Below are 26,261 nucleotides of genomic sequence, written 5' to 3'. Positions count from 1 at the left end.
TTTCACAGAATGCTGTTTTCTGAAATAATTTATGCAATTCATTCTTCAACTCCTCTTTAAAAAATAAAATAAGATATGCAAAAAAATAATACTTAAAGGTTAAAAAAAAATCTTGAGCCAAACAAAACTGTACAATTTAGGGAACTAGGAAATAAAAATCTCTTGGGCTTCATCTTTTTCTCTTCAGTAATTCCTAGTCTATCCACACTTAAATTTGAGCTCTGTTTTTGTCTATTCTTTTATACACTTCTGCTTTATATCAGATTTTCTCCTAGGATGCTGAGTAATACAAAATTTACATGATCAAAATGAAACTTATCTTTGCCCAGATACTATTCCTCCCCCTTAACTTCTCTATTTCTGTTGAGGACACTATCATTTTTCTAATTTATTCTATTATACTATTCTATTCCCCAAAGCCATTCTATCACCTCCTTCTGTGTCCCCATAAAGAACTCAATCATGTCCACCCTTTTCTTTAACTCTTAGGCAAGTATACCACCAACTATAGGGAAGTTTTCCTGATACTCCTAGGTGTTAGTGCTCTCTTCAAATAATTGTGCAAGGCTTATCTGTTTATATGCTTTATCCTCATGTATGTATTTCTACCCGTACGTAGAAATGATGCGCCTTAAGAGTAGATATAATTTGGGGAGGAGGCATCTTCATGTCACAGCACCTTGTACACTATCTTATATGCTCCTAGGATAGATTATGAGCTAGAAGGAAGCTTAAGAGGTCACTGAATCTAACCACTCATTTTACAGATGGGGTTCATTGAGATCAAATAACTCAGCCAGAGTCACACATCTATTAAGTTTTTGAGGCAAGAATTAAACCTGACTCCAAGTCCAGTTCTTTGTTCACTACATTCTACTTCCTGATCAAAGAAAGGCATGTAGTAGGTTAATAAATGTGCATGTGATTGTATTCAGATACCGAAGACATAGGTTAAATTAAGTAGACAGGTTAAATCTTAACTTTTTTCCTTTCTAATTAGTGAGTTCTATAAAAGAGAAGACTGGAAGTAATCTCAAACAAGTAGGACAGCTTTGAAAACAACAATGAATTTCTACAGACTCTAAAAGGAAAAAAACACAGAAATTGAGATTCAGTTTCATGTATGACTCTCTTTTTTTGCTCTACCTGTAAATGCTCACTTTGGTCATGGTAATAAAGTTTGTTTTGTTTTTAAAACTGAGAAAAAGAATCAAGTTAAGTGCTGAACTCAATTTTTAGGTTTACCTTTTGCCAGAAGCATCTCTACAATGTCAGCATAGCCCTTCCAGGAGGCAGCATGCAAAGCTGTATCCCCCAACTTATTCTATAGAAGTAAGAAGAAAAGGAAATGGCTTCAAAATATAAGAAAGAAAAATTTTAAGTCTGTGACATAATTAGATTTAAAAGGCATAAAGTTCACTAATAAGAGGTTTAAAGAAGAGTTATAGTACAAACTTTCTTACCTGCTGATTTAGTTCAATATTTGGTTGGGTAAATAACACTTCCACTACATCTGAAATATAAATTTAAAAGAATAACACATTTTAAAAGGAAATTGGACAAAAGAAAGCACATAAAATAAAATGAGATATCAAGAATAGCATTTAATGTTTTACCAGTTAAGTAAAATCAATTCTATTTAAGTGCTTGGAGATTAGTCTTAATAGAAAAAAAAAAAAAAAAGCCAAACCTGAATCTAAAAACTCTGAATAATGAGGAAAAAATGTAATCAATGCTACTGGACCATCTAGGTTTTCATATCATATCATTATAATTTTTGACTTCTAAATTTAATTTTCATGTTCATGTCCCTAAGAATTTTTTTTAATGTTTCTCAGCTTACATTCATACCCATACTGTTATCTATATTACAGTAAAGGTATATTTATAAAATTTTTCTGTTGGCTTTGACATATAATTTGAGAGGGCCAAACTTTTCCTATTTTGTTAAACTTATTATCCCAGGCTAAGTACAACCCCCATAGTATGGAAACACAATAGCAACAACGCATCATACCTTTGTGACCACCGTGACAAGCCCAGTACAGAGCAGTGCTCCCAGCTTTGTCTAAGCCATTGACACCAACTCTGTTATCCAAGCATTCTCTCAACCAGCTCAAGTTGCCTGAAATAATGGTCAAATGAAAATATAGGAGAAATTTAGTTTTGGTCTTAAACCAACCTTTTTCACATAGACTTCAGTTTGGAATGGATCTATCCACAAGGCCTAAAGCATTACCTCTCTAATAATCCTATCAAAGCATTCTTTTTTTCAGTCATTTCTAACTCTTTGTGACTCCATTTGGGATTTTCATGATAAAGATACTGAAATGTTTCATAATTTTCTTCTCTAGCTCATTTTGCAGATGAGGAAACTGAGGCAAGCAGGGTTAATTGACTTGTCCAGGGTCATAGAGCTAATAAGTATCTGAGGTTAGGCCTGATACTCTTAGCTACCCCTATTGTACGTTTTGTCAATTAAAGTCATTCATTTTAATAGTAAGTTTATGATAAAAAAAATGTACAAAGGTTCTATTAAGTGTGTTCCAGCCTTCTAAATAAATAATTCTTTTCCATGGAGCACAATAACATAAAAACAAAAGCAGAGGCCAATAGAAAACAGCAAATTCTGGACTTACGCCACTATTATCTCTTATTAGAGACATAGTAATTGACCACTCCAAGTTACAGGCCTGACGATGTAAAACTAAAATAAAAAATTCTAAACATTCAAATAATACTTTTGGTGGATAACTTGTGCAGCCTAAAAAAACAGTTTAAGTTATTACTTCTACATTATACCAAGTTAAAGAAATTCATGCATATTATCTCCAGAAAGTCCCCTCAAATCTAGCCAAATCATACTCACCTCTTTTGGCAGCTTCATGAAGTGGATTGTCTATGGACTCTGCTTGTTCAGCCACTAAAATAAAAAGGAGGAAAAAAATGCAAACCCAAAATCAATTGGCAATGCCAACTGGCATGAATGCCAAGCCTGGTAAATAAAGCTTGTGGAATGTTTAATAGAGATTGTTCTCGATCTAAAAAGTCCCTGTCATCAGTCCTATGATTTTTGTTCTCATTTTACTTAGTCAAAAGGAAAAGAATAAAACATTTTCCAAATACTTCCTTTCCCTAAAGACAAATTAATGCTTATGTTTAGTGAAATCAGCCCAAGTGAAAAAGTAATTATATACCCATTAATGAGGAGGAAAAAAAAGAGGTATACTGTTACAAATCTATTCTTTCAAGTTTCTTCTAACAATAAAGAAGTTAAATAAACATCCAATGTCTGTAATGCATCTTAAATGTCTTTAGTATCTAAAGTAAGGATAACACTAAATTTGGGGTGCAATCTAGTTTCAAATCCTAGCTTTTGGCACCTCTTTAACAAATCACTTAAACTGAGTCTCAGTTTCTTCATGTGTAAAAGAGGAAGTTGGACTTAATGATCTCTAAAATCCTTTCTACTATGAAATCATTATTATGACTATTCTGAAGGTGTTTGTATTTAAGTATTTATTTCTTCATTAATGAGTTATTTTCACTAGACAAAGTAATCTCCTTTCCCATAGGCTAATAAAATTAAACCATAATTATCTCTGAAAACAGCAGTTTCATCTCAGAGGAAGATCTGTTTATGGCAGTCAGGAAGTCAGAAAAAGCAAGTCCAAATACTATCTCTGATAAGAGCTTGGGTGGTGTTAGAATGTTCTTTTACCTGCAGGTGATCCAACACTAGGCCTAGGCTTATCTGCTACACAAAGACTACCAGGCAAGTCATAATTTATGGGGAGTGGGGATTTATAATACACAGTGTTTCTAAGGGGCTGGGAGATTGGAAGGAAGGGAAATACATTTTTTAGAGGATCCAAACAATTCATTTCTTAACCAAGAAGCATTGCCAACCAGGAAGAAAGCATATATGAGTCATAGCTAATCTTCTTTATGGAACCCCCCCAAACTAATCACATCTTTGTTCTAGCTATGTCAATAATTATTATAAACATTCTTCCCTACCCTTTTCTATTGTCTCCCTGCTCCTGATTATTCACTACCTATATGCAAATCTCCTCAGTTCTAGCGGGTCATATATAGGTTTTAGTAAAAGTTTTTCCATTTTAATTTATATGTACTTTTCTAGTACTTTACTTTTTCAGGATGGGGGACCATATGTCTGATTCCTTAATTCCCCATAAGCCATTATCTAGAAGGTCATGGTAGTAATGATAAGTGACACTTAAATAAACATTGTATGTTACTTATCTCATTTGAGGTTAGGCCTCACAACAACCCTGGTAGGTAGGTCCTTGAGGTATTATTATCCCATTTTATATATGAGAAAACTGAGGTTTCAAGAAAGAAGATACCTTGCCAAGGATCACAGGAAGTTTTTGAGGATCAAATCTGATCCTCTTGCCGCTGCCCCACATTACTTCTTGAAGTAGTTATAGAATGACTCTTTGTGAAAAGTAATATAAGAATAGACTCTCCTGCCATGGATTTCAGGACACATAAATTAAAAAAAAATCAGTAGTGTTGCTATTTGACTTAACAGGAAGATTTAGGCCTCCACATGGAAAGATGGCAGAGATGGCCAAGAGATACTCTGTTTCCTATTCCATTTTAAGACTTTCACCTATGGCACAAACCCATTTGGACTACTGGGCGAGATTATCTGATAACCTCATCTTCCACATTGAAAGGTGACCATAAGGAGTAAAGAATATTCTATACTGGTATCAGCCACAATACTAAGTAATTAAAAAGAAGGTTCAAATAATTATTTGCTAACAGAATTATTCAGCTAACAGAAGCAAAACACAGTCACAAAACTTACCATAATTGCTTGGAATGAGTCCAGTCCTGCCCTTTGAGGTCCCTTTCCACCAATTGGTATCACTCTGGAGGGGAACAGGCAGGAAAAAAGTAAATTACATTAAATCAATTTCAAATTAAATATTTATTATTAAATATTAATGTTTAATAATTAATCGATTAACTATTATCATCCAATAATTAGTAATATTAAGATAGTAAATCAACATGCAAATCTGTACCCCAAATTGGTTGACCTATAAAAATCTATTTCCTTCGTGAAATATAGAGCAATACATGTTTATCAAGTTCTCTTACATCTTAATTACCTTTTTTCACTCCTTAAGTCGCTAGATTAGCAACATATTTAATTGTGGAGTATATCTTTTTTTATTTAAAAAAAAAACAAGAAAAGCAAAAATACATTAATTTTAGAAATTTCAAACCAAGCATTCAATTTCATTTATGCCTTCCTGGTCTCCTTTAGACTGAGTATGTAAAGATATTATTTTAAGGTTACATTATTTTGTTTTATATCTAGCAGCAACTTATTTAAGCTTACCATATCAGAAATGTAAATAATATCACCTTCTTCAAAATACAATTCATCAGGCTAAAAAGAGAGAAAGAGAAAGAGGTTTGATTATATTCCATTCCATTCCATAAATTATCTATGACTTACTTTAAAATAAATAAATAATTCAGAATCCCTAAGATGTAGTTTTCATACATAGAAAAATCAGTACAGAAATATGAATGGTAGGTAGAGAGATGCTGGGTCATGCCTCATGATGGATTTCAAGCACCTACTTATTATTATTAACAGCAAATAGCATTTTTTAAGTTTGCAAAGCACCTTGCAAATATTGTCTCATTTTATCCTCAAAAGAAAAAAAAAGTTTGGATCCATTTGTAGTCTTCCACAGAAATCACTTGTATTTAAAATAAGACAATAAATAAAATGTAGAGTTTACAGAATGCAAAATATTTTAATATACAATTTATCTAGCACTAATTTCAAGAAAACTATTAACAGAAACCCACAAATAATTGGTTCCCCAAAATTATCACTCATTCGTTTTTTTTTTTTTTAATTTATATTTTTAAGCCTGTTTCTGCTTTTGCAAATTTAGTTCCTTAATTATCATGCTACCCAAAAGATAGGAGGGGATATGGTGAAGGAAAAAAAAAATTTTTTTTTGCTTGTTTCAATATCATGTTTTATTTTCCTCAGTTACATGTAAAACAATTTTTAAAATTTGATTTTTGAGATTTTTTCCCTTTCTCTCCCCGACGGAGAAGGCAGATGTGAAGTTATACAAAATGTTGCCATAAAGGTCATGTTGCAAAAGAAAACACAGATCCCCTCCTACTCTGTTAAAAAAAAAATCTCAAGAAAAAAGAACTTTTTTTTAAGTATGCTTCAATCTGTATGTATTTAAACACAATCAGTTCTTTCTCTGGGTATGGATAGCATTTTTCATCATAAGTTCTTCACGACAGTCTTGGATCATTGTATTGCTGAGAATAATTATGTCATTCACAGCTAATCATCCCACAGCATTGCTATTATTTTGTACACAGCACAATTTCACTTTGCTTTAGCTCATGAAAGACTTTCCACGTTTTTTCTGAGAACACCCTGCTCATCATTTCTTATGGAATAATAATATTACATCCCAATCATATAGCACAATTTATTAAGCCATTTCTCAATTGATGGGTAACCTCTTAATTTCTAATTGTTTGCTCTGAGAAAAGATCTGCCATAAACATTTTTTTGTAAAGTCCTTTTCCATTTTTTTGAGAAAAAAATTCTACTCAAAATTCAATCATTTTGATCCAGGTCTGTGATTTCACTGGTGCAGGAAACTCCAAAGTGAGGAAACTTCTACCAAAGCAGACAGATAGCTGCTCTGCAATAAGAATAGTACAGAACATAGCAAAATAAGTGTATGGATATGTATACATATATTGTATTTAACTTATACTTTAACATATTTAACATGTATTGGTCAACCTGCCATCTGGGGGAGGGGGAAGGGGGAAGGAAGGGAAAAATTGGAACAAAAGGTTTTGCAATTGTCAATGCTGAAAAATTACCCATGCATATATCTTGTAAATTAAAAGATATTAAAAAAAATAATACAGAACTGTCCCATTACAAAAGCTTATCATTCAGAAGTTACCAAGCATTTAGTCGTAGTAATTATAAGCAGCAACATTGAATCAATAGGTCCTTTTTGTGGGAGAGGACAAGATATTGTGTTCTATGTCTATCAACCAAAGTTCAACTCAATTTTTAGAAGAAATTGCTCCCATTTTGTGGATGATGACTTCTTATTAGAAGCAGCTAAGTGGTACAGTACATAGAGTATTGGACCCAGAGTCAGGAAAACTTGAGTTGAAATCCCATCTCAGACATTCACTCATTGTGTGACCATGAGAATAAATTACCCTCGCCAAAACAAGCCATTCCAATTTTGAATAGCCCCTAATTGTTGGAGCTAAAGCTTTTCCTCTGCAACCTTTATTTACTGCTCCTGCCTCTTTTTTACTTTTTCTAAAGAAAATTTAGAAAAATCTATAAAAGACCTCAGAAATGGCACTTTGCTAGGATATTAAATTCAAATTGTTTCCTTGGGGGAAATGTAGTATCAATAACAAAGGATAGTTCTACTTTACTTGAACCTGGAGTGATTTCATAGTTTTAAAGGCCATATTTTTATGAAAAACACTGATAAACTGGAACACATCCAGCTGGGTAACAAGGACAGCAAGAAGTCTAGAAAACCAGAAAGCTAGATAGCATGATGAAAAGAGCGAAGGTCTTAGAATTGAGTTGAGTTTGAACCTTGTCTCACATATTTACTAGCTGTGTGACCCTGGTCAAATCACTTAATCATTTTCATTCTCAATTTCTTCATCTATAAAATGGAAATAATAATAGCACTTAGTTCACAGAGTTGTAAAATCAAATTAGTTAGCATGCGTAAAGTACTCTACAAACCTTAAAACACTATATAAATGTGAGTTATAAAGGCACTGATCCAAGTAAATTTTGTTGTTCAGGTATTTCAGTAGTGGGCAACTCTTTGTGATACCTTTGGGGCTTTCTTGAAAAAAATGATAGAGTGATTTGCCATTTTCCTGTCAGTTCATTCTACAGATGAGGAAATAAAAGGCAGAGTTAAGTGACTTGCTCAGGATCACATAGCTAGTAAGTGCCTGAGGATGGATTTGAATTTAGGAAGATGAGTTTTCCTGATTTCAAGTCCAGTGCTCTATCCACTCTGCCAACTAGCTGCTCGTGTAGATTTTAGATTTATATATCCTTTAAAATTATTAAAAAGAACATAGCCTGGAGTCACAGAATGTCTGAATCCTGCAATATAGTAAAGTAGAATCAAGAAGTCCAAGCTGAAATCCTGTCTCTGCTAATTACTTTCAGGCTGGGTTCTCTTAAGACCTTATTTTCCTAATTTATAAAATGTGGATATTATCTATACTACTTTCTTCACAGGAGTTATGTGAGAAAAGCACAATGTAAACCTTAAAATACTACATATACACACACACAAACATGGTGTCCCAAAGACAATAATACTGCACATGCACACAACGTGCTTCTGTGTGTGTGTGTGGAATAAATGTGCTGTAACTTGAAAAAATCTTAGACTTATGAATTTTCATCTTTGTCATATTTTCTGAGTTTTTAACAATTGTCTTTTCTTTAGAAGGGGAAGAATGGGAGAAATCAAACATAAGAAAAATAAATGTCTCCTCTGAAAAAAACTTAAATGATGAAATGAATTTCCTGGTGCCCTCGATGGATCACCTGATACAAGTGAATTTTTCCATGTCTCTTGTTTAGGAAACAGGGGTAGGTTAGCAATTTTCTATACTTCTAACCACACATTTATTTCTTATACTGACTTTTAAGCCACAGGAAGCTGCATCAGTCTCACCATTCCTCAAAGAGTTTGACCTAAATTTCAAAGTCTGCTCAAGGCCTTATATTAAAAAGATTACCTTCTAACCAGATGATCTACCTTTGTTAGGGTGAATTTTCCATCTATTTTTCCTACAATATAATTGCAGATAGATAATATTTAATGAATAAAGTCAAAAGTAAAAGAACTTCAGATAGAATGAGAAGAGGACACAGAACAAAAACATTTTCTTTGGTTGTCTGTTAATTCATTTGGTTTTCCCTTATTAAATGCTGGGGGAGTTATGTAAGATTTAATTCCTCATTTTATATTTATATATGAATCTTTGTATGAAAGGTTAAGCTTATAATTTTTTAAAATTTTGGGAAATCAAAAAATTCCTGTGACTCACTTTATTGTGATATTCACTTTACTAATAGTGATCTGGGACTGAACCTGCAAGATCTCCCTAGGTATGTCAGTACATATATAGGTATATATAAGGTATATATAAGATAGATACAAAGTAGACAGACACAAGGTACAAGATACAAAAAAGGCACAAAGGGAAAGGCCTTAGCAGCTGAAGGAGGCTCATATTACCTGTATGCAAAGGGTATCTGTAAAGTGAAGAAACTGTCACGATTTTAAACCAACGCTTTTTAAATTTTTTTCTATTCAAGACCCCTTTATGCCTGAACCAAGGAAGCAGTGTTTGTGCATGCACAGTGCAAAATGCACATGTGTTCAGAACCAAGACTGCAGTGAAATCCCAAGATGCAAAAGCTCAGATTAATTACACATTTGACTTTGAATTAATTTTTGGTCATTGTATTCAGAAACCTCTTGCAGTTGTCAAATTTTTCCAGACCCCCTCCCCACATTAAATTAAGAAGCTTAGTAAGTTAAACCGCCATATATCAAAATACATTTATATCCAAATATTAACATAGATAACTCACTGAAACTAGCAATGAACTCAGGGCTTCAGTCACTTTCTCCAATTAAATTCATTTAAACATTCGTTATAGAATTACTTATCAAACAGCTCTGCCTGAGAATAGAATCTCAAAGCTAAAATAATGGGAGCTCAGGAATTAGGACAGGGAATAATCTACTGTGATCTTCAGGTGAAGGGCACCGCACCACACACACACACACACACACACACACACACACACACACAGAGTGCCATACTCTTGGAAAGGAAGATGAACTCTTCCTAATTCTATACCAATTACCCTAAATGAATTCTTGTCTTAAAGGAAAACTTAAAGGAAACTTCCTGACACAAATGACAGACCAGTATCTAAGAGGTGAGTCATTAAAATTTATACTCATAGAGGGGCAGTATGAGGTAATAGTTTGTTACAGAGGGAAGAACACCCACTGAGCAAATCCCAGAGGTTTAATCTTAGGTGGTTTAGAAGTACATGTGGAAATGTGAAGAGTTAAAAAGCTGGCAAATGTTGCTAGGGCTCTAGTCCAATATTCATACCCTTCATCTCCTCATCCTATAAAGGCCTGGTAAACAGGATTGGATCTGAATGAGGTAGCAGTTGGCTTTCTTCTAAAGAGATCAATAGAGTATACTCCGGCAGACCAGAAATACGTCTTTGTTGTCTGCCCTAGTTTCTCTACTCTAGTTTATCCAGTTTAACCAGGTCTGTATAGGAAGCTGTTAGCGGGTGAGAAGAAATAACTAGATTGTAACTTACTGGGTCTGTCCTGCCCACCACTCTTTAAAACCAAAGACAGGAAATGGTGACCAAAAGAACCAAATGCAATGAGTCAAACCTGATGTGGTTTACTCATGTATCTAGGTTAAATCATCTTTGCCTTAACCCCTTAAGTTAGAGGTAGATAGACACTTGGGGGACTAGGGGATACTGATGTCATCAATGGCAACATCAGCATCAAATCTAGTTCTGAATTATTTCCCAGCAGCTACTTTATTTTCCAAACCATGAACGGATCATAACACTTGTGAACAACTTTTCTTCTCCCAAAGGATTGATTGTTCAGCTATGTAAAGTTGGCCACAGGGAGAATCCTATTTGGGCAATGCTGGAACACTTAGTAACATGCATATTCCAAAACTTAGTACTATGTATATTCCAAGCTAGATCTGGGCTTAGAGGTCTCCAAAGATGAAGACATCAAATGGCCATTTAGTTTTTCAGTACTTCCTGTCAGTAATACTTCAGACAGCACAATAGACTATAAGCATCTAGAGAAAGGATGGTTTTCTTTTTTTTAAAGAAAAAAAAAAAGAAATCAACAATCACACACACACACACACACAAAAAAAAAAAAAAAAAAAGAAAGAAAGAAAAAGAACAATGGTTAAATGCCTATCCTATAACAAGATAGCATTCTAAGACTGGAAAGGATAAAAGTAACATGAAACCTGAGAGGGTGTCAGGAATCATCTAAATATGGCCTCTAAGAGTCCTTCCTGCTCTAATGTAATCAATTAATTAGTCTAAAAACATTTATTAGGTATTTATAATCCTCATCCTCAAGTAGTTTCAGCTTCTATTTAGCGAGTTAAAATGCACTCAGAAAAGAGACTAGGTATTAAATGATTGGTGCTAATGAGTTTCAGGGATAAGTTCCAGCCAGATTGGACACAATAAGCTTCAGGAATGAAGGAACTTCAAAGTTAGTAAGATTTGGGATTGGGGGGAGGTAGACATTTTAGCAGGGAAGAGTCACTTGAGCAAAGCTCATAGTCCAGAAAGTGTCAACCATATTTGATAAGAGAATTAAACCAGTGTAGAAGTAAAGTTAAGTACATACAGGAAAGGAATAAAAAAAGAGAGAAGGCTGAAAAAGAAGGTTAGGATTTAGTTTTGGAGAGCTCTGAAGGATTTAGGCAGCAGGGAGTTAACAGGTTTTTAAATATAGATGAGTGATAAGATGAAAACAAGAGTATTGGATAAATTTGGAGTTAGTATGTGAAATGGGCTCGAGTTGAGAGAAACTAGATACTCTTATATTGATCTAAAAGAAAAAAGTAAAAATGCAGCCTTGAACTAGGATAGTAATGGAGTACAGATTTAATTATTTAAGAGTTAGGTTATAGATTACTAAGTAAGAGGGAACCTGGAGTCCATTTAATCCAATTCTCTCATTTTACATGAAGAAACTGAAGTCAAGGAGGTTAATAGTCTGCCCAGAATCACAAAAGTAGGAAGCACCTGAGATTTGAAGCCAGACCCTTTGGTTTCAGAACCAGTAATTTTTCCACTATTCTACCCTACTTGATAATGCAATTGATATGGAGGTCTAGTGACCTAGATCAATCAGAGAGAATTTCCAGGTTTTAAGCCTATATAATTTGTCGTCACTTTCAGAAATAAGAGTTATTAAATCACAACTACTACAGGAATAATGATAGTTCTGGAAACAGCAATACATATTAATAAATGTTAATAATAATAGACCAGATGTGTGATTTCACTGATTGAAATTCAGACGCAAAAACTTCCCTTCAAAGCATCCTCAGCAACTCCAAAGCAACTTAGCATCAACTCTGCAATTTACAGAGTTAATGAGTTGTCTGGAAGAATTGAAAAAGTAATTGATTTGTTAAAAAAACAAACAGAAAAAAAAAAAAAACAACAACAACAGTATATGCCAAAGCCAGGGTTGAAAATAGATTTACCTGATATCAAGATTATCCATGATTTTTCTTAGTAATATTAATAAAAAGATATTTAAATAACATTTTATGGTATACAAAGTGCTTTATGTACAGTATCTCCTCTGATCTTATCAACCATATAAGAAAAACATTAGCATTCCCATTTCACAGAGATAGTCTGGTAAAAAGAACAGATTTGAGGTTAGTAGTCTTGGGCTCAAATCCATTTTTATCATTTACTCTATGACCTTTGAATTCAGCATTCTCATTTGTAAAATGAGAAGAATAAGATATAGATTCCTTCAAACTATAAATCTCTGTTTTTGATTCTAGATGAACAAAGATGAATGACATGTTTTTGGCCATAAAACTATTTAGAATTTGAACACAGAACTTTTGATTCTGAGTTTAGCATGCTTTCTACTATATCATACTGCTTCTCTGATATAAAAGGTTGAAATTTTAATTTTCTTTTTTTTTCTCTTTTTTCCCTTTTATTTTTAATTGTTTTTTTCCAGTTGTACAAGTACATTAATTTTTTTAATGCACATTTTTTTCTTTTCTTTTCTTTCTTTCTTTTTTCTTTTTTTTTTTTTTGCTATTATAGAAAGCTTTATTAGAGTTTAATCAAAAAAGATGGGAGCAATATGGAAGGATAGTCCCTAAGATTTTGTTTGTTTGTTTTATCTACTTCCCTGTATTTCCTCCATCACAAATTCTAAATCTTATACACACACACACACACACACACACACACACACACACACACATATATGCATATATTTTTTTTAATAGCTTTTTATTTACAAGATATATATGCATGGGTAATTGCATTGACAATTGTAAAACTTTTTGTTTCAATTTTCCCCCTCCTTCCTCCCACCCCTTCCCCTAGATGGCAGGTAGACCAATACATGTTAAATATGTTAAAGTATATGTTAAATACAATATATGCATACATATCCCTACAGTTATTTTGTTGCACAAGAAGAATCAGATTTTGAAATAATGTACAATTAACCTGTGAAGTGTAATGGGCTGAGGCTTGAGTTGATGCACTGAGGTCCCAAGCACATGAGGCTAAATAGTAATTGGACCATGCTCTATTAATATATAAGCTTGGAGAAAGAATGGCCCCCACCCACTCTTTGTGCAAGTCCTGATGTGTTGTATAGGAAATGACGATTTTGGTGGGTGGAGGTAGGGGAGTGGAAAGGGAAGGGGAAGGAGAGACTTTTGGGATTGCTATTGCCATGGCTTTTCTGTTTGTTTTCTCTTCTTTTTGCTGAGGCAGTTGGGATTAAGTGACTTGCCCATGGTCACACAACCAGGAATTGTTAAGTGTCTGAGGCTGGATTTGAACTCAGGTCCTCCTGACTTCAGGGCTGGTGCTCTACCCACTGAGCCATCTCCTCCCCTTCCTGGAAAGGAGAGCTCAGATCTCTCTCTCTCTCTTTAGATTGTTGTAGGACTTCAAAACCCTCAGAAATCATTGGATTCCCTAAGACATAAAAAGACTTTTGCTGGACTTCAAAAACTTGGGGGGATCATTGGATTCCCTGATATGTGAAGCAATGGACAATAGACTGGTTTTGGACTATCTCTTGGCTGCTGAAGAGGTGTATGTGTGACTGCTGTTTACATACTCTCCTTCTAGGACTTCTGGCAATCTTTTACATCATACTGTTGATTTATATTGTTTGTTATACCGTTACTTGGGTGCATAATTCATGTTTGTTATACCACATCAAGCCTGCACTGACTGTGGGGAGAGTCATCACTAATAGTCTCTGCGTTGTTGCTATGTGTTCCCATGCTGATGGGTTTGTGCATAATAAGACCCTTGAGCCCAGAAACCTGCTAGCAACCCCCACTTCCCTTTGGTGCTTTTCATCTCCCTTCCTGAGATGTCAGGGAGGGCGTGATTATCTCCTTTTTAGTGCTTTCACCTCCCTTCCTGAGAAGTCAGGGGGGTCGTGATCACTTCCTTTTCGGTGCTTTCACCTCCTTTCCTGAGAAATCAGGGAGGGTGTGATCACCTCCCCTTGGGGGCTCTGACCTCCCTGAGGAGTCAGGGATGGCATGATCACCTGTGTTCTAAAACAAAAGAAAGCGGGAGATGTAATGGGCTGAGGCTTGAGTTGATGCACTGAGGTCCCAAGCACATGAGGCTAAATAGTAATTGGACCATACTCTATTAATATATAAGCTTGGAGAAAGAATGGCCCCCACCCACTCTTTGTGCAAGTCCTGATGTGTTGTATAGTGAAGGAAATAAAAAATGCAAGCGGACAAAAACAGAGGGATTAGAAATGCTATGTAGTGGTTCACACTCATTTCTCAGGGTTCTTTCACTGAGCGTAGCTGGTTCTATTCATTATTGAACAAATGGAACTGATTTGGTTCATCTCATTGTTGAAAAGAGTCACATCCATCAGAATTGATCATCATATGGTATTGTTGTTGAAATATATAATGATCTTCTGGTCCTGTTCTTTTCACTCAGCATCAGTTTATATAAGTCTCTACAGGCCTTTCTGAAATCATCCTGTTGGTCATTTCTTACAGAGTAATAATATTCCATAACATTCATATACCACAATTTTAAATACACGTTTCTTTATGAATCATGTTAGGAGAGAAAAACCAGAACAAAAAAGGAAAAACTACGAGAGGAAAAAAAAAAAAGAAGAAGAAAAAGGAAAAAAATGAACATAGTATGTGAGTCCTTTATATGTGGGGATGGGGTAAAACTGGGACACTAATGCATTGTTGGTGGAGTTGGGAAACGAGCCAATTTATCCAACATTTATCACTATCTTTTCCTGTCATCTCAGCCAATTTGAGAGGTGTGAGGTGGTTGGTACTTTAGAGTTATCTTAATTTGCATTTCCCTAATCAATAGTGATTTAAGAACATTTTAATTTCATTGGAAGAGGGATATTTCTAAAACATGTCAAATTTCACTAGAAGGCAGGCTATCTAATTGGTACTTAGAAATTTGCTTTTAGAGGTCAAGAAACAGATAGAGAGGTAGCAGATTTCTACTATAGACAAATAAATAGATGAATGGAGATAGCAACAGATAGAAAGATAAATGAATGCATCAATAAATAGGAAGATAAAGATAAATTAATGAACAGATTAATAAGTAGAAAGAGAACCATATATATTTATATGCATATATATAATGAGAGAGATGGATAAATGGGTATGGAGATGGAGATGGAGATGGAGATATGGATAGAATTATTTTTGTGACACAGAAGTGAAGATAAAGTTGTTAAAATATATTAAATCTGTAAGAGAGAACGTATGGAATGATAAGAGTAGAAGTCACACTGGTAGACCTGGAGGAAGGAGATTTGATAAGATTTGATAAGATAGGAAAGATAACAGGACAGATAAATGAAAGGAGAAGACTCAAGTCTGAGTCACATCCAGCCTCTAGCTAGTTCTGTGACTTCAACAAAGGCACTTCCCTCTTCTAAGTCTTATTGTTTTTTATCTGCAAAACAAAGAAAATGATTTGACAAAAAATCTTGTTTCCTTCTAGCTCTAAAATTCTGTAATTCTGGGATAGAAAGAGCAGCCAAAGAAGAAGAAAGAATTCCAGGATAACAGAAAGCTGAAGAAAAAAATCTCAAGAAGGTGGTGTAGAATAGTGTAAATGCAAAGAGGAAAATATAAAAGAGGAGAAGAACTGAAAAAAAGTATACTGTTCATCTTTGAAAATGCAGGTTTAAGGAAGGCTATTAGGAAAGGAGAAACAGAGAAAAGAAAGAAGGGAAGAATCAAGTAATTTTTAAGCCCCCAACTATGTGATAGTATTGGGAGGGAGGAGTGGTTAAAGTGCTTTTCAAATGTTACCTCAATGATCCTCACCAACAATCCTGGAAGGCAGGTACTATTATCAGTGCCATTTTAAGTTTGAAAAAATGGAAGTTGACATTGTTTAAGTAACTTGCCTGAGATTTCACAGTGAGGACAGTGGAACAGGTAAGCAGCCACATACAGGAGGTTAAGGGGTATGTAGAGGAGAGAGGCATTAGTAGGTAGATCACCCACTCTATGTGGTAAATATTTACACTCAAAAATTATTCCTTCTAATCAAAAGTAAGACAAAAAATTTGGGGTAAAAAAGAACAACTTAATTTTATTTTATAACTGAAGAAAAATTAAATACTTACAGTTCTGGGTTCAAATGTATACAGAGCTCGAAAGACTTTGACCTGCCCTAAAAATTAAAAAAAAAAAATACAATTAATTTTCTTTTCTTTGTTTTTAGGTGAGATATTTGGGATTAAGTGACTTGTCCAGGGTCACACAGCTAGTAAGTGTTACGCATCTAAGGCAAAATTTAAATTCAGGTCCTCCTAACTCCAGGTGCTCTATCCATTGTGCCATCTAGCTGCCCCTACAACTAATTTTCAAAAGAAAAATCTGCAATGCTATCTACAATTAGGATTACAAGAAAATACTATTATCATATATAAGTATTACAATACCAACAGTATGATACATGTACATTTCAGCAGTCCTAAAGTTAAACGAGTGTGAAATTTATGGTCATTTCCTAATATAATTAAGTTTGCCCTTTCCTTCCTCCTATGTCTTTTACCTAAGATATCCCCCACCCTCAAAGGCTCATAGGTAAGGAACCACAGACCATCTTTTCCAGGGTGGGCAAATTAAGCCAAGCCTAAATTGACCCATCACTTGTTTTTGCATAGCCATGAAATAAGAACGTTTTTCTTTATATTTTCAAATGTTATTATATTTAAAAATGCAAAAAACATTCTTGGTTCTGCTGCAGTACAAAAACAAGTGGTAAGTCAGATTTGGTCCATGGGTAATAGTTTGTCATTCTCTGATTTATTCCATTTTTATTTTATAAATAAGGATACTGAAGCCCAGAAAGGTAAAGGGACCTGCCCAAAGTCACAGAGACAGTAAGTAAAATTCAAAACCTAAATGCAACCTCTTGCGTGAAGTTTTCCTTAATCCTTTTCAGATGCACACAATCTCTAAGCTCTTCCCCTTCTCTGGGTTCTCATTTTCCTTGAGCCATAACTTTCAAATATAGTTCAACTTCAAGAAATTAGTGATTTCTTTAGGGTGAACCTCTGGAGTTGTGCCCCATCTTAAATTCTGTACTAAATTCCTGAAGAAAGGGTTTCTGTCTTAGATGTCTTCTCTATCTCTGCATCCTAAGCACAGAATACATTGGACTCACTATACTCATTTAACACACACACACACACACACACACACACACAGAAAATAAATACTGAAGAGAAAGTCCTATGTTTTTCAGGAACCTTTAACTATTTATTATTCTAGGTAATTTTTCCTTTTATTGTTTCAAAGAGAAACTCTGAATAATCATATTGGATTATTCTTCCAAAGCAGCAACACTACTTTGAATTTAGTATGTATCCAATACAAATTGTAAATAACGTTTGAAAACACTTTATGCAAAGAATTATTAAAAGTAAGCGTTATTTGTTCGGTGAATGACCTAATTGATATGCCTCCACCTTAGTTTCTCCCTCTTTCAGCTAAGAAAAAAACTGAGATTGATACACAAAAGACCTAGTTCATCCTTCTCTGGATTTGAAAAAAAAAATTCTCTTTTTCACCAGGTAATCTTCATTTTCAGCAAAGGTCAGTTCCTTTCTAGCCCTAAATCTTATTATCTTTCTCCCAAACACTCACTTCTCATCTTTTCTTTATGCCCATGAGCACCAACATCTTTTCAATAAAATAAAGGTCCTGAATATTAAATTACATAATAAATGAATGAAGTCAGTAACAGGAAACAGGTTTCAGAGATGGAAAGGACCTAACAAATAATCTAGTCCATCTTCCTTATTTTATAAATGAAGACCTTAAGGCCCCCAAAGGCAAACCAGTTAGGTTAGTCATTAATTTATCAATGTTATTGTTCAGTCATTTCTGATATGTCTGACTTTCTGTGATCCATCTTGGCAAAGATACTGCAGTGGTTTGCCAATTTTTTTTTTTGTTCTCCAGCTCATTTTACAGATGAGAAAACTGAGGCAAACTGGATAAAGTGACTTGTCTAAGGTCATATTAGTAAGAGTCTGAGGTCAGATTTGAACTCGAGAAAATGAGCCTTGCTAACTCTAGGTCTGATACTCTATCCATTGTGCCATTAGGGACTTTAGCTGTTCCTAATATTTGAATCCAGACTCTCTGATTTCAAATGCAATTCTTAAATAGTTACCTTCAAGTCCTTTAAAAACCTCTGGGGAGGAAGAGGAGACTAAAATAGGGGAAACATTGAAGAAATTTCTCCCACAATAACTATTTCATTTTTTAAACATGTTTCTTGTTATATACTCCCCACAAAAAAATGAGTTAGCAAACTCATGTGGCTACAACATTAAGTAGTTAAAACGCACAATAAAGTAACACCTCCACACCACTTCACTGTTCACAAAATTATTGTGTGTGCAATTAGATGCTAATACAGTTTTCTGATCTACTCATTAAAAAAAAAAATGATGCTTCTATTTTCCCTTTTTACAATTCTCCCAAATAACCCACACTGTTTTGGGAGACTTTGAAAAACTAGGTTTCTATAGCATTCTAATTTTTGTGCTGTTATTTTAAAACCATTCCACATGATTTAACATATTCTTGAAATGGATTAGATCAAGAGTTTTTAACCTTTTTTGCATAATTGTCTTGGTCTGGCTATGTGATGAAGCCTATGGATTCCTCTAAATAACATTTTTAAGTGAATAAAAAATACATAGAATTAAAAGGGAAATCAATACTTCTCAAGTATGTCAGTACATGAGATCACATACTATATAGTAGCAATTCTATTACTGCAGTAATTTCAGAATAGTGATAGACATAAACAACATTTTAAGATACCTACAATGATGCTAACCAGACTTGAAACTTATCAGTGACTACAAAGATTATTGTGATTTATTGCTTACATTTAAAACTGAAACAAATGCTAAATTTTAGTTAGAGACTACTGGAAATAAAGATTTAATTTTTTTTCCTACAAAGATCATGGATCCCTTGAAATTTGTTCATGGGCCCACGGTTAATTAAGAACTCCTGGACTAAACAATCTCTAATGTCCCTTCCTGCTCTAGAAAACTATAATCCTATGGTTCTATTTTACATTCTAGTCATTGGATTCATTAGCTCAATGGGACCTTTGTCAACCTATCCTTATCTGTTCTTACCTTAGTACCACATTTGGCTCAATATTTGCTGATATTAGAAAGTTAATTTCTCTCCAGTGGAATTAGACTTGTTATGGAAGGTCTATGAGTAAGGTGATTAATGACTAAGCATTCCTGAATTTATGCCGCAGACAAACCTTTATGGTCCTGGCCCTTCTTCACACCAAGAGTGAAGGCAAGTCAATATTTTCAACTGAAAAATTTGGAGCTAAAAAAGAAGGAAAAAAAAAAAAAAAACAGTCGCACACTGAGGGGAGAAGCAATAATATAGTTATCATCAGGCCATTACAATGATCTTATTGGAAATATGAACTAATATTAACAGGAAGACTGAAAAAAAAATGGGATTTTATCCATTATTCCTCTTTTCTGCTGTTATTCCATTGCTAGACAATGGATGACTATAATGTTATAATAATAGTACTGGGCTGGACTTAGAAATTCATTGAGAAAATCCATGATTGGGTAGGACTCTCTAATCCAGGGGTCCTCAAACCATGGCCCACTGGCCAGATGCAGCAGCTGAGGACAATTACCCCCCTCACCCAGGGATATAAAGTTTTTTTATTTAAAGCCCCACAAAACAAAGTTTTTGTTTTTACTATGTCCGGCCTCCAACAGTCTGAGGGACAGTGAACTGGCCCCTTATTTAAAAAGTTTGAGGACCCCTCAATGCAGTTTAGCAGCTCTGCAAACTAACTCTTAGATCAGGAGTACCTAATCTGGGTCTATGGATAGGTTTCAGTAAGTTGTTCACTTGGATGGTGAAAAAAAATTACATTTTTATTATCACTAACTGTTTTGCATGACTGCACATATCAAATTGCTTGTCTTCTCAATCTGGGGAGGAGGGAAGTTCAGAAAAAAAAATTTTAGAACTCAAAATTTTAACAAATGTTAAAAACTATTTTTATATGTAAATACTGCTAACTAGTAACGTTTTCAATAACAATTCCCCTATAAACTGAACACATAACATATCTAAAATGTTCTAGCAGCAGCAATATCTCTAGAAATATACACAAGTTATATTTTAAGCCACTTATTTCACAAGAAATACAAGTCTGATTGTTAAAAGGCATTTGAATGTTCCTAGATTTCCAAATATCCCAAGAGCAAGCTCCTATGTTCAAACATCTTGCTTTACTTTTTGTGTGTGATTTCTAATATCAAATGGCTCCTCCTCCTCCTCCTCCTCCTCAACAGTATCAAGTTTGGTAGATCTGAAAAAATGTGAGACATTTGCCAAGACTATGTTTGTATGTATTTTATATATACACCCACACAACACAGAAAAAGGAAACAGCTCACAACAAAAAGGGGCCAAGAGAACATTTTTCTGCTGACCTAATGCTCTCATCAAGTCCTGAGATTAAGCTATCTGTACCACTTCAAACTTTTCAAAAAGAAGTTACAAAAGAGAAAACTTATCTTGAGAACAACTCAAGCAAAAAACATTCAGAGTACCAACTGTTTCACAGTTACATTATCAGCAATTCAGATAAGTATGTTACAACTAATGAATGTCCAACAATAAAATAAATTTTCAACTTGAACTTGAGCTGGCTGACTATCAACAGAAACTAACCCACTTGAGACAGCACCAAAACTCTGATTGAATCTTTGGTAATTCATTCTAAACTAGAGATTCTAAACCCAGGGCCCATAAATATTTTAAAATATATACATTTTGATAACTATTTCAACATTAATTGGCTTCTTTTGTGGTTCTACATATCTTTTTTTCTGCATTTAAAAACAGTATCCTAAGAAATGGATCCCTAGACTTAACCAGATTGCCAAAGGGATTCACTACACTAAAAATATTAAGAAGTTCTGTTTTAAAGTATTCACACTTGAAAAAATAGATTTTAAGTGGATTTAAAAAAAAAAAAAGATTGAACATTAATCTCCTGGTTAATGTTGAACATTTTCTGTAAATGACACATTAAAAACAGTTTGAAGTCAGGAGAAAATGAAACAAAGCAAAAGATAATTCTGGGAGGAGTGGAGTAGGGTGTTAAAAGAGAAAGTGGATTAGGCCTGGAGTCAAGAAAACTCAACTTCCTGAGTTTTAATTTGGCCTCAGACCTTGACCAGCTTTGTGGCCATGGGCAAGACACTTAACAATGTTTGCCTCAGTCTCCTCAAAAGTAAAATGAGTTGGAAAAATAAACAGCAAACCACTCTAGTATCTCTGCCAAAATTACACCAAAATGGGGTCACAAAGAGATTAAAACAACCGAACATGTAAAAAAATTTTAATTAAAATTGTTCTTCAGATTTAGAATTGTTTATTTAAATTTAATTTATTAATGATCTTTACATATTTTCTTCTTCTATAGCAAATGGTCTAGAATTCTCCATAGAGGCAGCATGCATGGTATAATGCAAATATCACTGAAAGAGCAGTCAAAAAACTCTGCTACTTAACAATCCCTTTGATCTCCTAGAAACTCATGACTTAATCACTTAATAGGATTTTAGCAAGGCTCAAATAAAATTCTGTATATGTGAAAGCGATTTGTAAACTATGAATTTCCATTGAAAAGTGGCCAGATTTTTCAAGTTGTGGAAGAATAAATAATAGAAATCTGGTACTTTGTGTATCAATACAGCTTTCCCTTCAAAAACCTCAAGGTAATGGTAGGGAAGATCACTTAATGGAGAATTATAAGCAGTTGCAAAATCCTTCATAATGGGACAGGTTGCCATCTGTACTATAAAACTATCTCCTGAGATATCAAATATGCCAACATTTCAAACAAGGTTGGGAAGTTTTTAATAAAGTAAACAAAAATATAACAAAACACAGGTAATGCTAAGGTATGGCTTTCTATGTCAACAACACATGACTTGTAGGAATTCTTAGATATGGTTTAGTGGGTCTGTTTCTATTTGAGTTTGAGGTAATTAAATTAAAATTACTAGGATGGATAATGAATTCAGAGCTAGAGGAGACCTCAGAGACCATCTGATCCAGCTCCCTCATTTTACATATGCTGTAAAGTAACCTGACAAAGTAGTGAACTGTTCAACTACTAAATGACAGACCCAGGATTTGAACACAGTTCATTTGAATCCAAATCTAGCCTGTACCACAATGACCGTTTGTTGTGATCTTGTTCTGTTACAAGGGAATTAAACTAACTAACCTTAAAAGTTTTCTGATTTAAGAAAAGTATGATCCCAAAAGATATGATTGATCTGTAGTCACCTTGAACTGGGAGAGAATCTCATCTTTCACTTAGTGTGTATTTATTAATTATTGATTTATTACTTATTTACTATATTGAAATAACATAAGTCAGGGGGCAGCTAGATGGTGCAGAGCACCAACCCTGAAGTCAGGAGGACCTGCTTTCAAATCTGCTCTCAGATACTTAACACTTTCCTAGCTGTGTGACCCTGGGCAAGTCCCTTAACCCCAATTGCCTCAGGCCAAAAAAAAAAAAAAGAAAGAAAGAAAGAACATAAATCTTTAGGAAGCAGATAAGATTGTTCTCATCACACAAAGCAGGCAGACTCCCATGGCATTAAGATTCTGCCAGAATTTTCAGGTACCCCCAAGTCCACTGCAGGTCACCTTCATACACAAAAATATAAAAGGCAGATGCAAATGATCAAATGATTCCTTCCTGGAATTCATGTGTCTGATTATTCATGATCCTGTGGAGTTTTTTTTGGCAAAAATACTGGAATGGTTTGTTATTTTCTTCTCCAGCTCATTTTACAGATAACATAATTGAGGAAGAGTTAAATGACTTGCCAAGGGTTCACATAACTAGTAAGTAACTGAAGCTTGATCTGAATTTTGGTCTTCCTGACTCCAGACCTGTCACTCTATCCACTGTGACATTTAGATGTCCCAAGAATTAAGGAGTAAGACAAAGATTTCCCCTTTTATGGTACATAGAGGATGAAGGAGTAGTGACATGCAAATACCTCTTGAAACAGAAAAGGAAAGATTATAAAACAGGAAAAAAAGATTTAAGAAGTTACCTTAAGTTATGAAATATATAGGATAGTACAATATTTGTGCACTTAAGATAACTGAAGGTATCAGGAAAAAGTTTAATAACTTTGACAAGGAATATAGTCTAGCTCTCAATAGAACTAACTCTTAAATCTACAGACCACTCCCTTTGTTCTGCATCAGCCTTCTGTTGAAAGTCCAAATAGAGAGTACTAACTTTGACATGGATTCTAGTCTGGCTCTTAATACTTTTGCCTACAAAGAGTTAATTCGCCCTTTATCCAAAGTCAGGCTTCTACTTGAGAAGCTATCTGGATAATGAGAGGAAGAAAACCTCTGAACTAGTCTGAAAGTCAGATTCTTAGGCTTTCCTCTACAGCCTGACATTTAACACAATTCTTGCCTATGATCATAAAACTAGTAAGTGTCAAGGATTGAATTTGAATTCAGATCACTCTGACTCCAGAGTTCATGCTCTATCCACTGTGTCACCCTAGTTGCCCCCATCTATGACACAATTTCAAAAAAAAAACTTCTAGAATCAAAAATTCAAAATCAAAAAAATAGTTAAAATAAAGCTCTGGAACCCAGATAAACATTATCTGTCAAATTCCTTTATGTGTACTATTTCATTTCCATTTTATTTCACAAATGCTCTTCAAGAGGAAACTTTAAAAGTGAACTCTTTGCTGTACCTTCGTTGAAAAACAAAAGAGAAATGAAGCAGTAGCAACAGAGAATAGACCTAATAAGATGCTGGACTACAGATATGCCCCATACTAAAATAAGTCAAAAGCCTATAAGTATACAGTATGACTAAATATAAACAAAAATTTCACCACTTAATTACATTTATCTACTATCTGTTTCTTCCAGTTCAGAAATAATACATTTCAGCAATACTATCCAAACTATGAGCTTTAACAACATGTTTTATGGCTTCTCTAATAAATTCTCAAGAAAATAATTGCAAAAAATAATTTTAATCATAACCTACATGTAAGCACAAGACTGAATCAGATTAATTTAAAGAGAAAAAGCTAAATTTCATATGCATGATTTCTGGAACTATTTTTAATGCACTATGACATAGTAATGGGCAGGGGAGAGAGTATTTCTTAGATTAGTCTTTGTAACCACTTGTATCCTTGTGATTATTTGTATAGTACCTCAACTTTATGGGAGTCTTAGTGAATATGCCATAATAAAAACTTGTATTTACAAAGGATTTAAGATTTTCAAAGCACTTTACTATAGACTTTAATTCATTTGAACCTCATTACATCATGCAAATACTACACTTTAAATCTAGGATTCATCAACCTGGAAACTACCCTTAGTCCAAATGTAGTAGAAGACTAGAATTTTTTTTGCAATCCAAAGAGATAAAAAAGGATGGAAAATTTTACTTATAAAAACACATATCCTAATATTTTGATCACTTGCTAAAACCATAATCTTGATAAGGGCATGCCTTTCTGAATGCAAATCAGAAATCAACATGTCTACTCCCTTTGCAATTTTTCTCCTTTTGCTTCTCTACAAATCCTCCATGAACAATCGACCCAACACACAGATATCACACAAGTTCTTTTTATATTTCATTATCTACTTTCCTTTCAGGTCTGATCAGACACCAAGTCATGGCTACAAGCAGGTTAAAACCTAACTGTGCCATTCCACTTTATATCACCTCGAGTTACTCACAATTTTTATTCTTTGGAAAATGTGTTATGATTTTTAGCCATATAACATCTTTGGGAAAATGCTGCTGTTTAAAAAACAATAACAGGTTATTGAGTCAGGGAGCAGGGTGGGATCAAGAACATACTCTTTTTTTTAAAATATATGAGATATAAAAGTTAATAAATCTGTAATTCTCTCTAACATGTAGAAAGTCTCTTGCTAGTTTCTGGTTGACCTAAGAATGATACAGATTCTTAAAAAGAAAGTAATAATCGTACAAAATGTCATAAGAATTTAGCCACTTAAAGGGCAATGTTCTTGTCTTGAAAGTCAGGAAACCTGGGTACAACTTATTATCTAAAGTCAATAATATTCTGACTATGAAGTTTCTAAGGTTTCTCTTAATACTAAAATATTTATTATTGTTTCTTACTTCTCTATTATCCACACAGTTGCTAAATTTCTATTCTTAATATAAAACTCCTCTGCCATTTAAAATTCCTCACCACCCTCACCACCCTTACACATTCCACCCTACCTAAGTTTGTGAAAATAGAGGAAGCATTCTCTGAGATTAGTTTCTTCATACTATCTACCTCAGTGGGTTTTAAATGAAGTTTTAAGTACTATATAAATAAATTGTTGATGTACAAACTAAGAAAATTCAGTCAACAAACACTATATGTTGAACCCTGAGATACAAAGGCTAAAAAAAAAAAAAAAAAAAAAATCCCTTTTCTTGAGCTCAGCCTAATAAATAATAATTTGCATGTATTCCTATCAAAAGGATGTTTTCCCAACATGGATAAGTTACGTCATTAAATAAAAAAATGTCAGAACAGTGTAGTGGGAAGACAGCCAGACTTAAATTCAGAAAAACTAGATTCAAAATTTACCTGACTCTTTTTAGCTGTGTTAACTGACTCTTTGTAATCTTATTTGGGATTTTCTTGGCAAAGAGACTA

At 34.1% G+C, this 26,261-nt stretch overlaps 1 protein-coding gene across 1 annotated transcript in view; it reads right to left on the bottom strand.

The window, feature by feature from the left end:
* OSTF1 (osteoclast stimulating factor 1) overlaps positions 1 to 26,261 on the bottom strand; it is a 59,071-nt gene that overhangs the window by 6,119 nt on the left and 26,691 nt on the right. Inside the window, exons 2-8 of the mRNA XM_051998544.1 lie at positions 16,590 to 16,636; positions 5,381 to 5,431; positions 4,841 to 4,904; positions 2,870 to 2,923; positions 2,018 to 2,125; positions 1,464 to 1,513; positions 1,246 to 1,324 (exon numbers count right to left, since the gene is read on the bottom strand). Coding sequence (XP_051854504.1) covers positions 1,246 to 1,324; positions 1,464 to 1,513; positions 2,018 to 2,125; positions 2,870 to 2,923; positions 4,841 to 4,904; positions 5,381 to 5,431; positions 16,590 to 16,636 — 453 coding nt within the window. The remainder of the gene's footprint in view (positions 1 to 1,245; positions 1,325 to 1,463; positions 1,514 to 2,017; positions 2,126 to 2,869; positions 2,924 to 4,840; positions 4,905 to 5,380; positions 5,432 to 16,589; positions 16,637 to 26,261) is intronic.

Source organism: Antechinus flavipes, chromosome 1, assembly GCF_016432865.1.
Source record: "Antechinus flavipes isolate AdamAnt ecotype Samford, QLD, Australia chromosome 1, AdamAnt_v2, whole genome shotgun sequence".
Classification (NCBI taxonomy): domain Eukaryota; kingdom Metazoa; phylum Chordata; class Mammalia; order Dasyuromorphia; family Dasyuridae; genus Antechinus; species Antechinus flavipes.
Note: the sequence above shows the minus strand (reverse complement) of the source record. Positions and strands in the feature narration are given on the sequence as shown.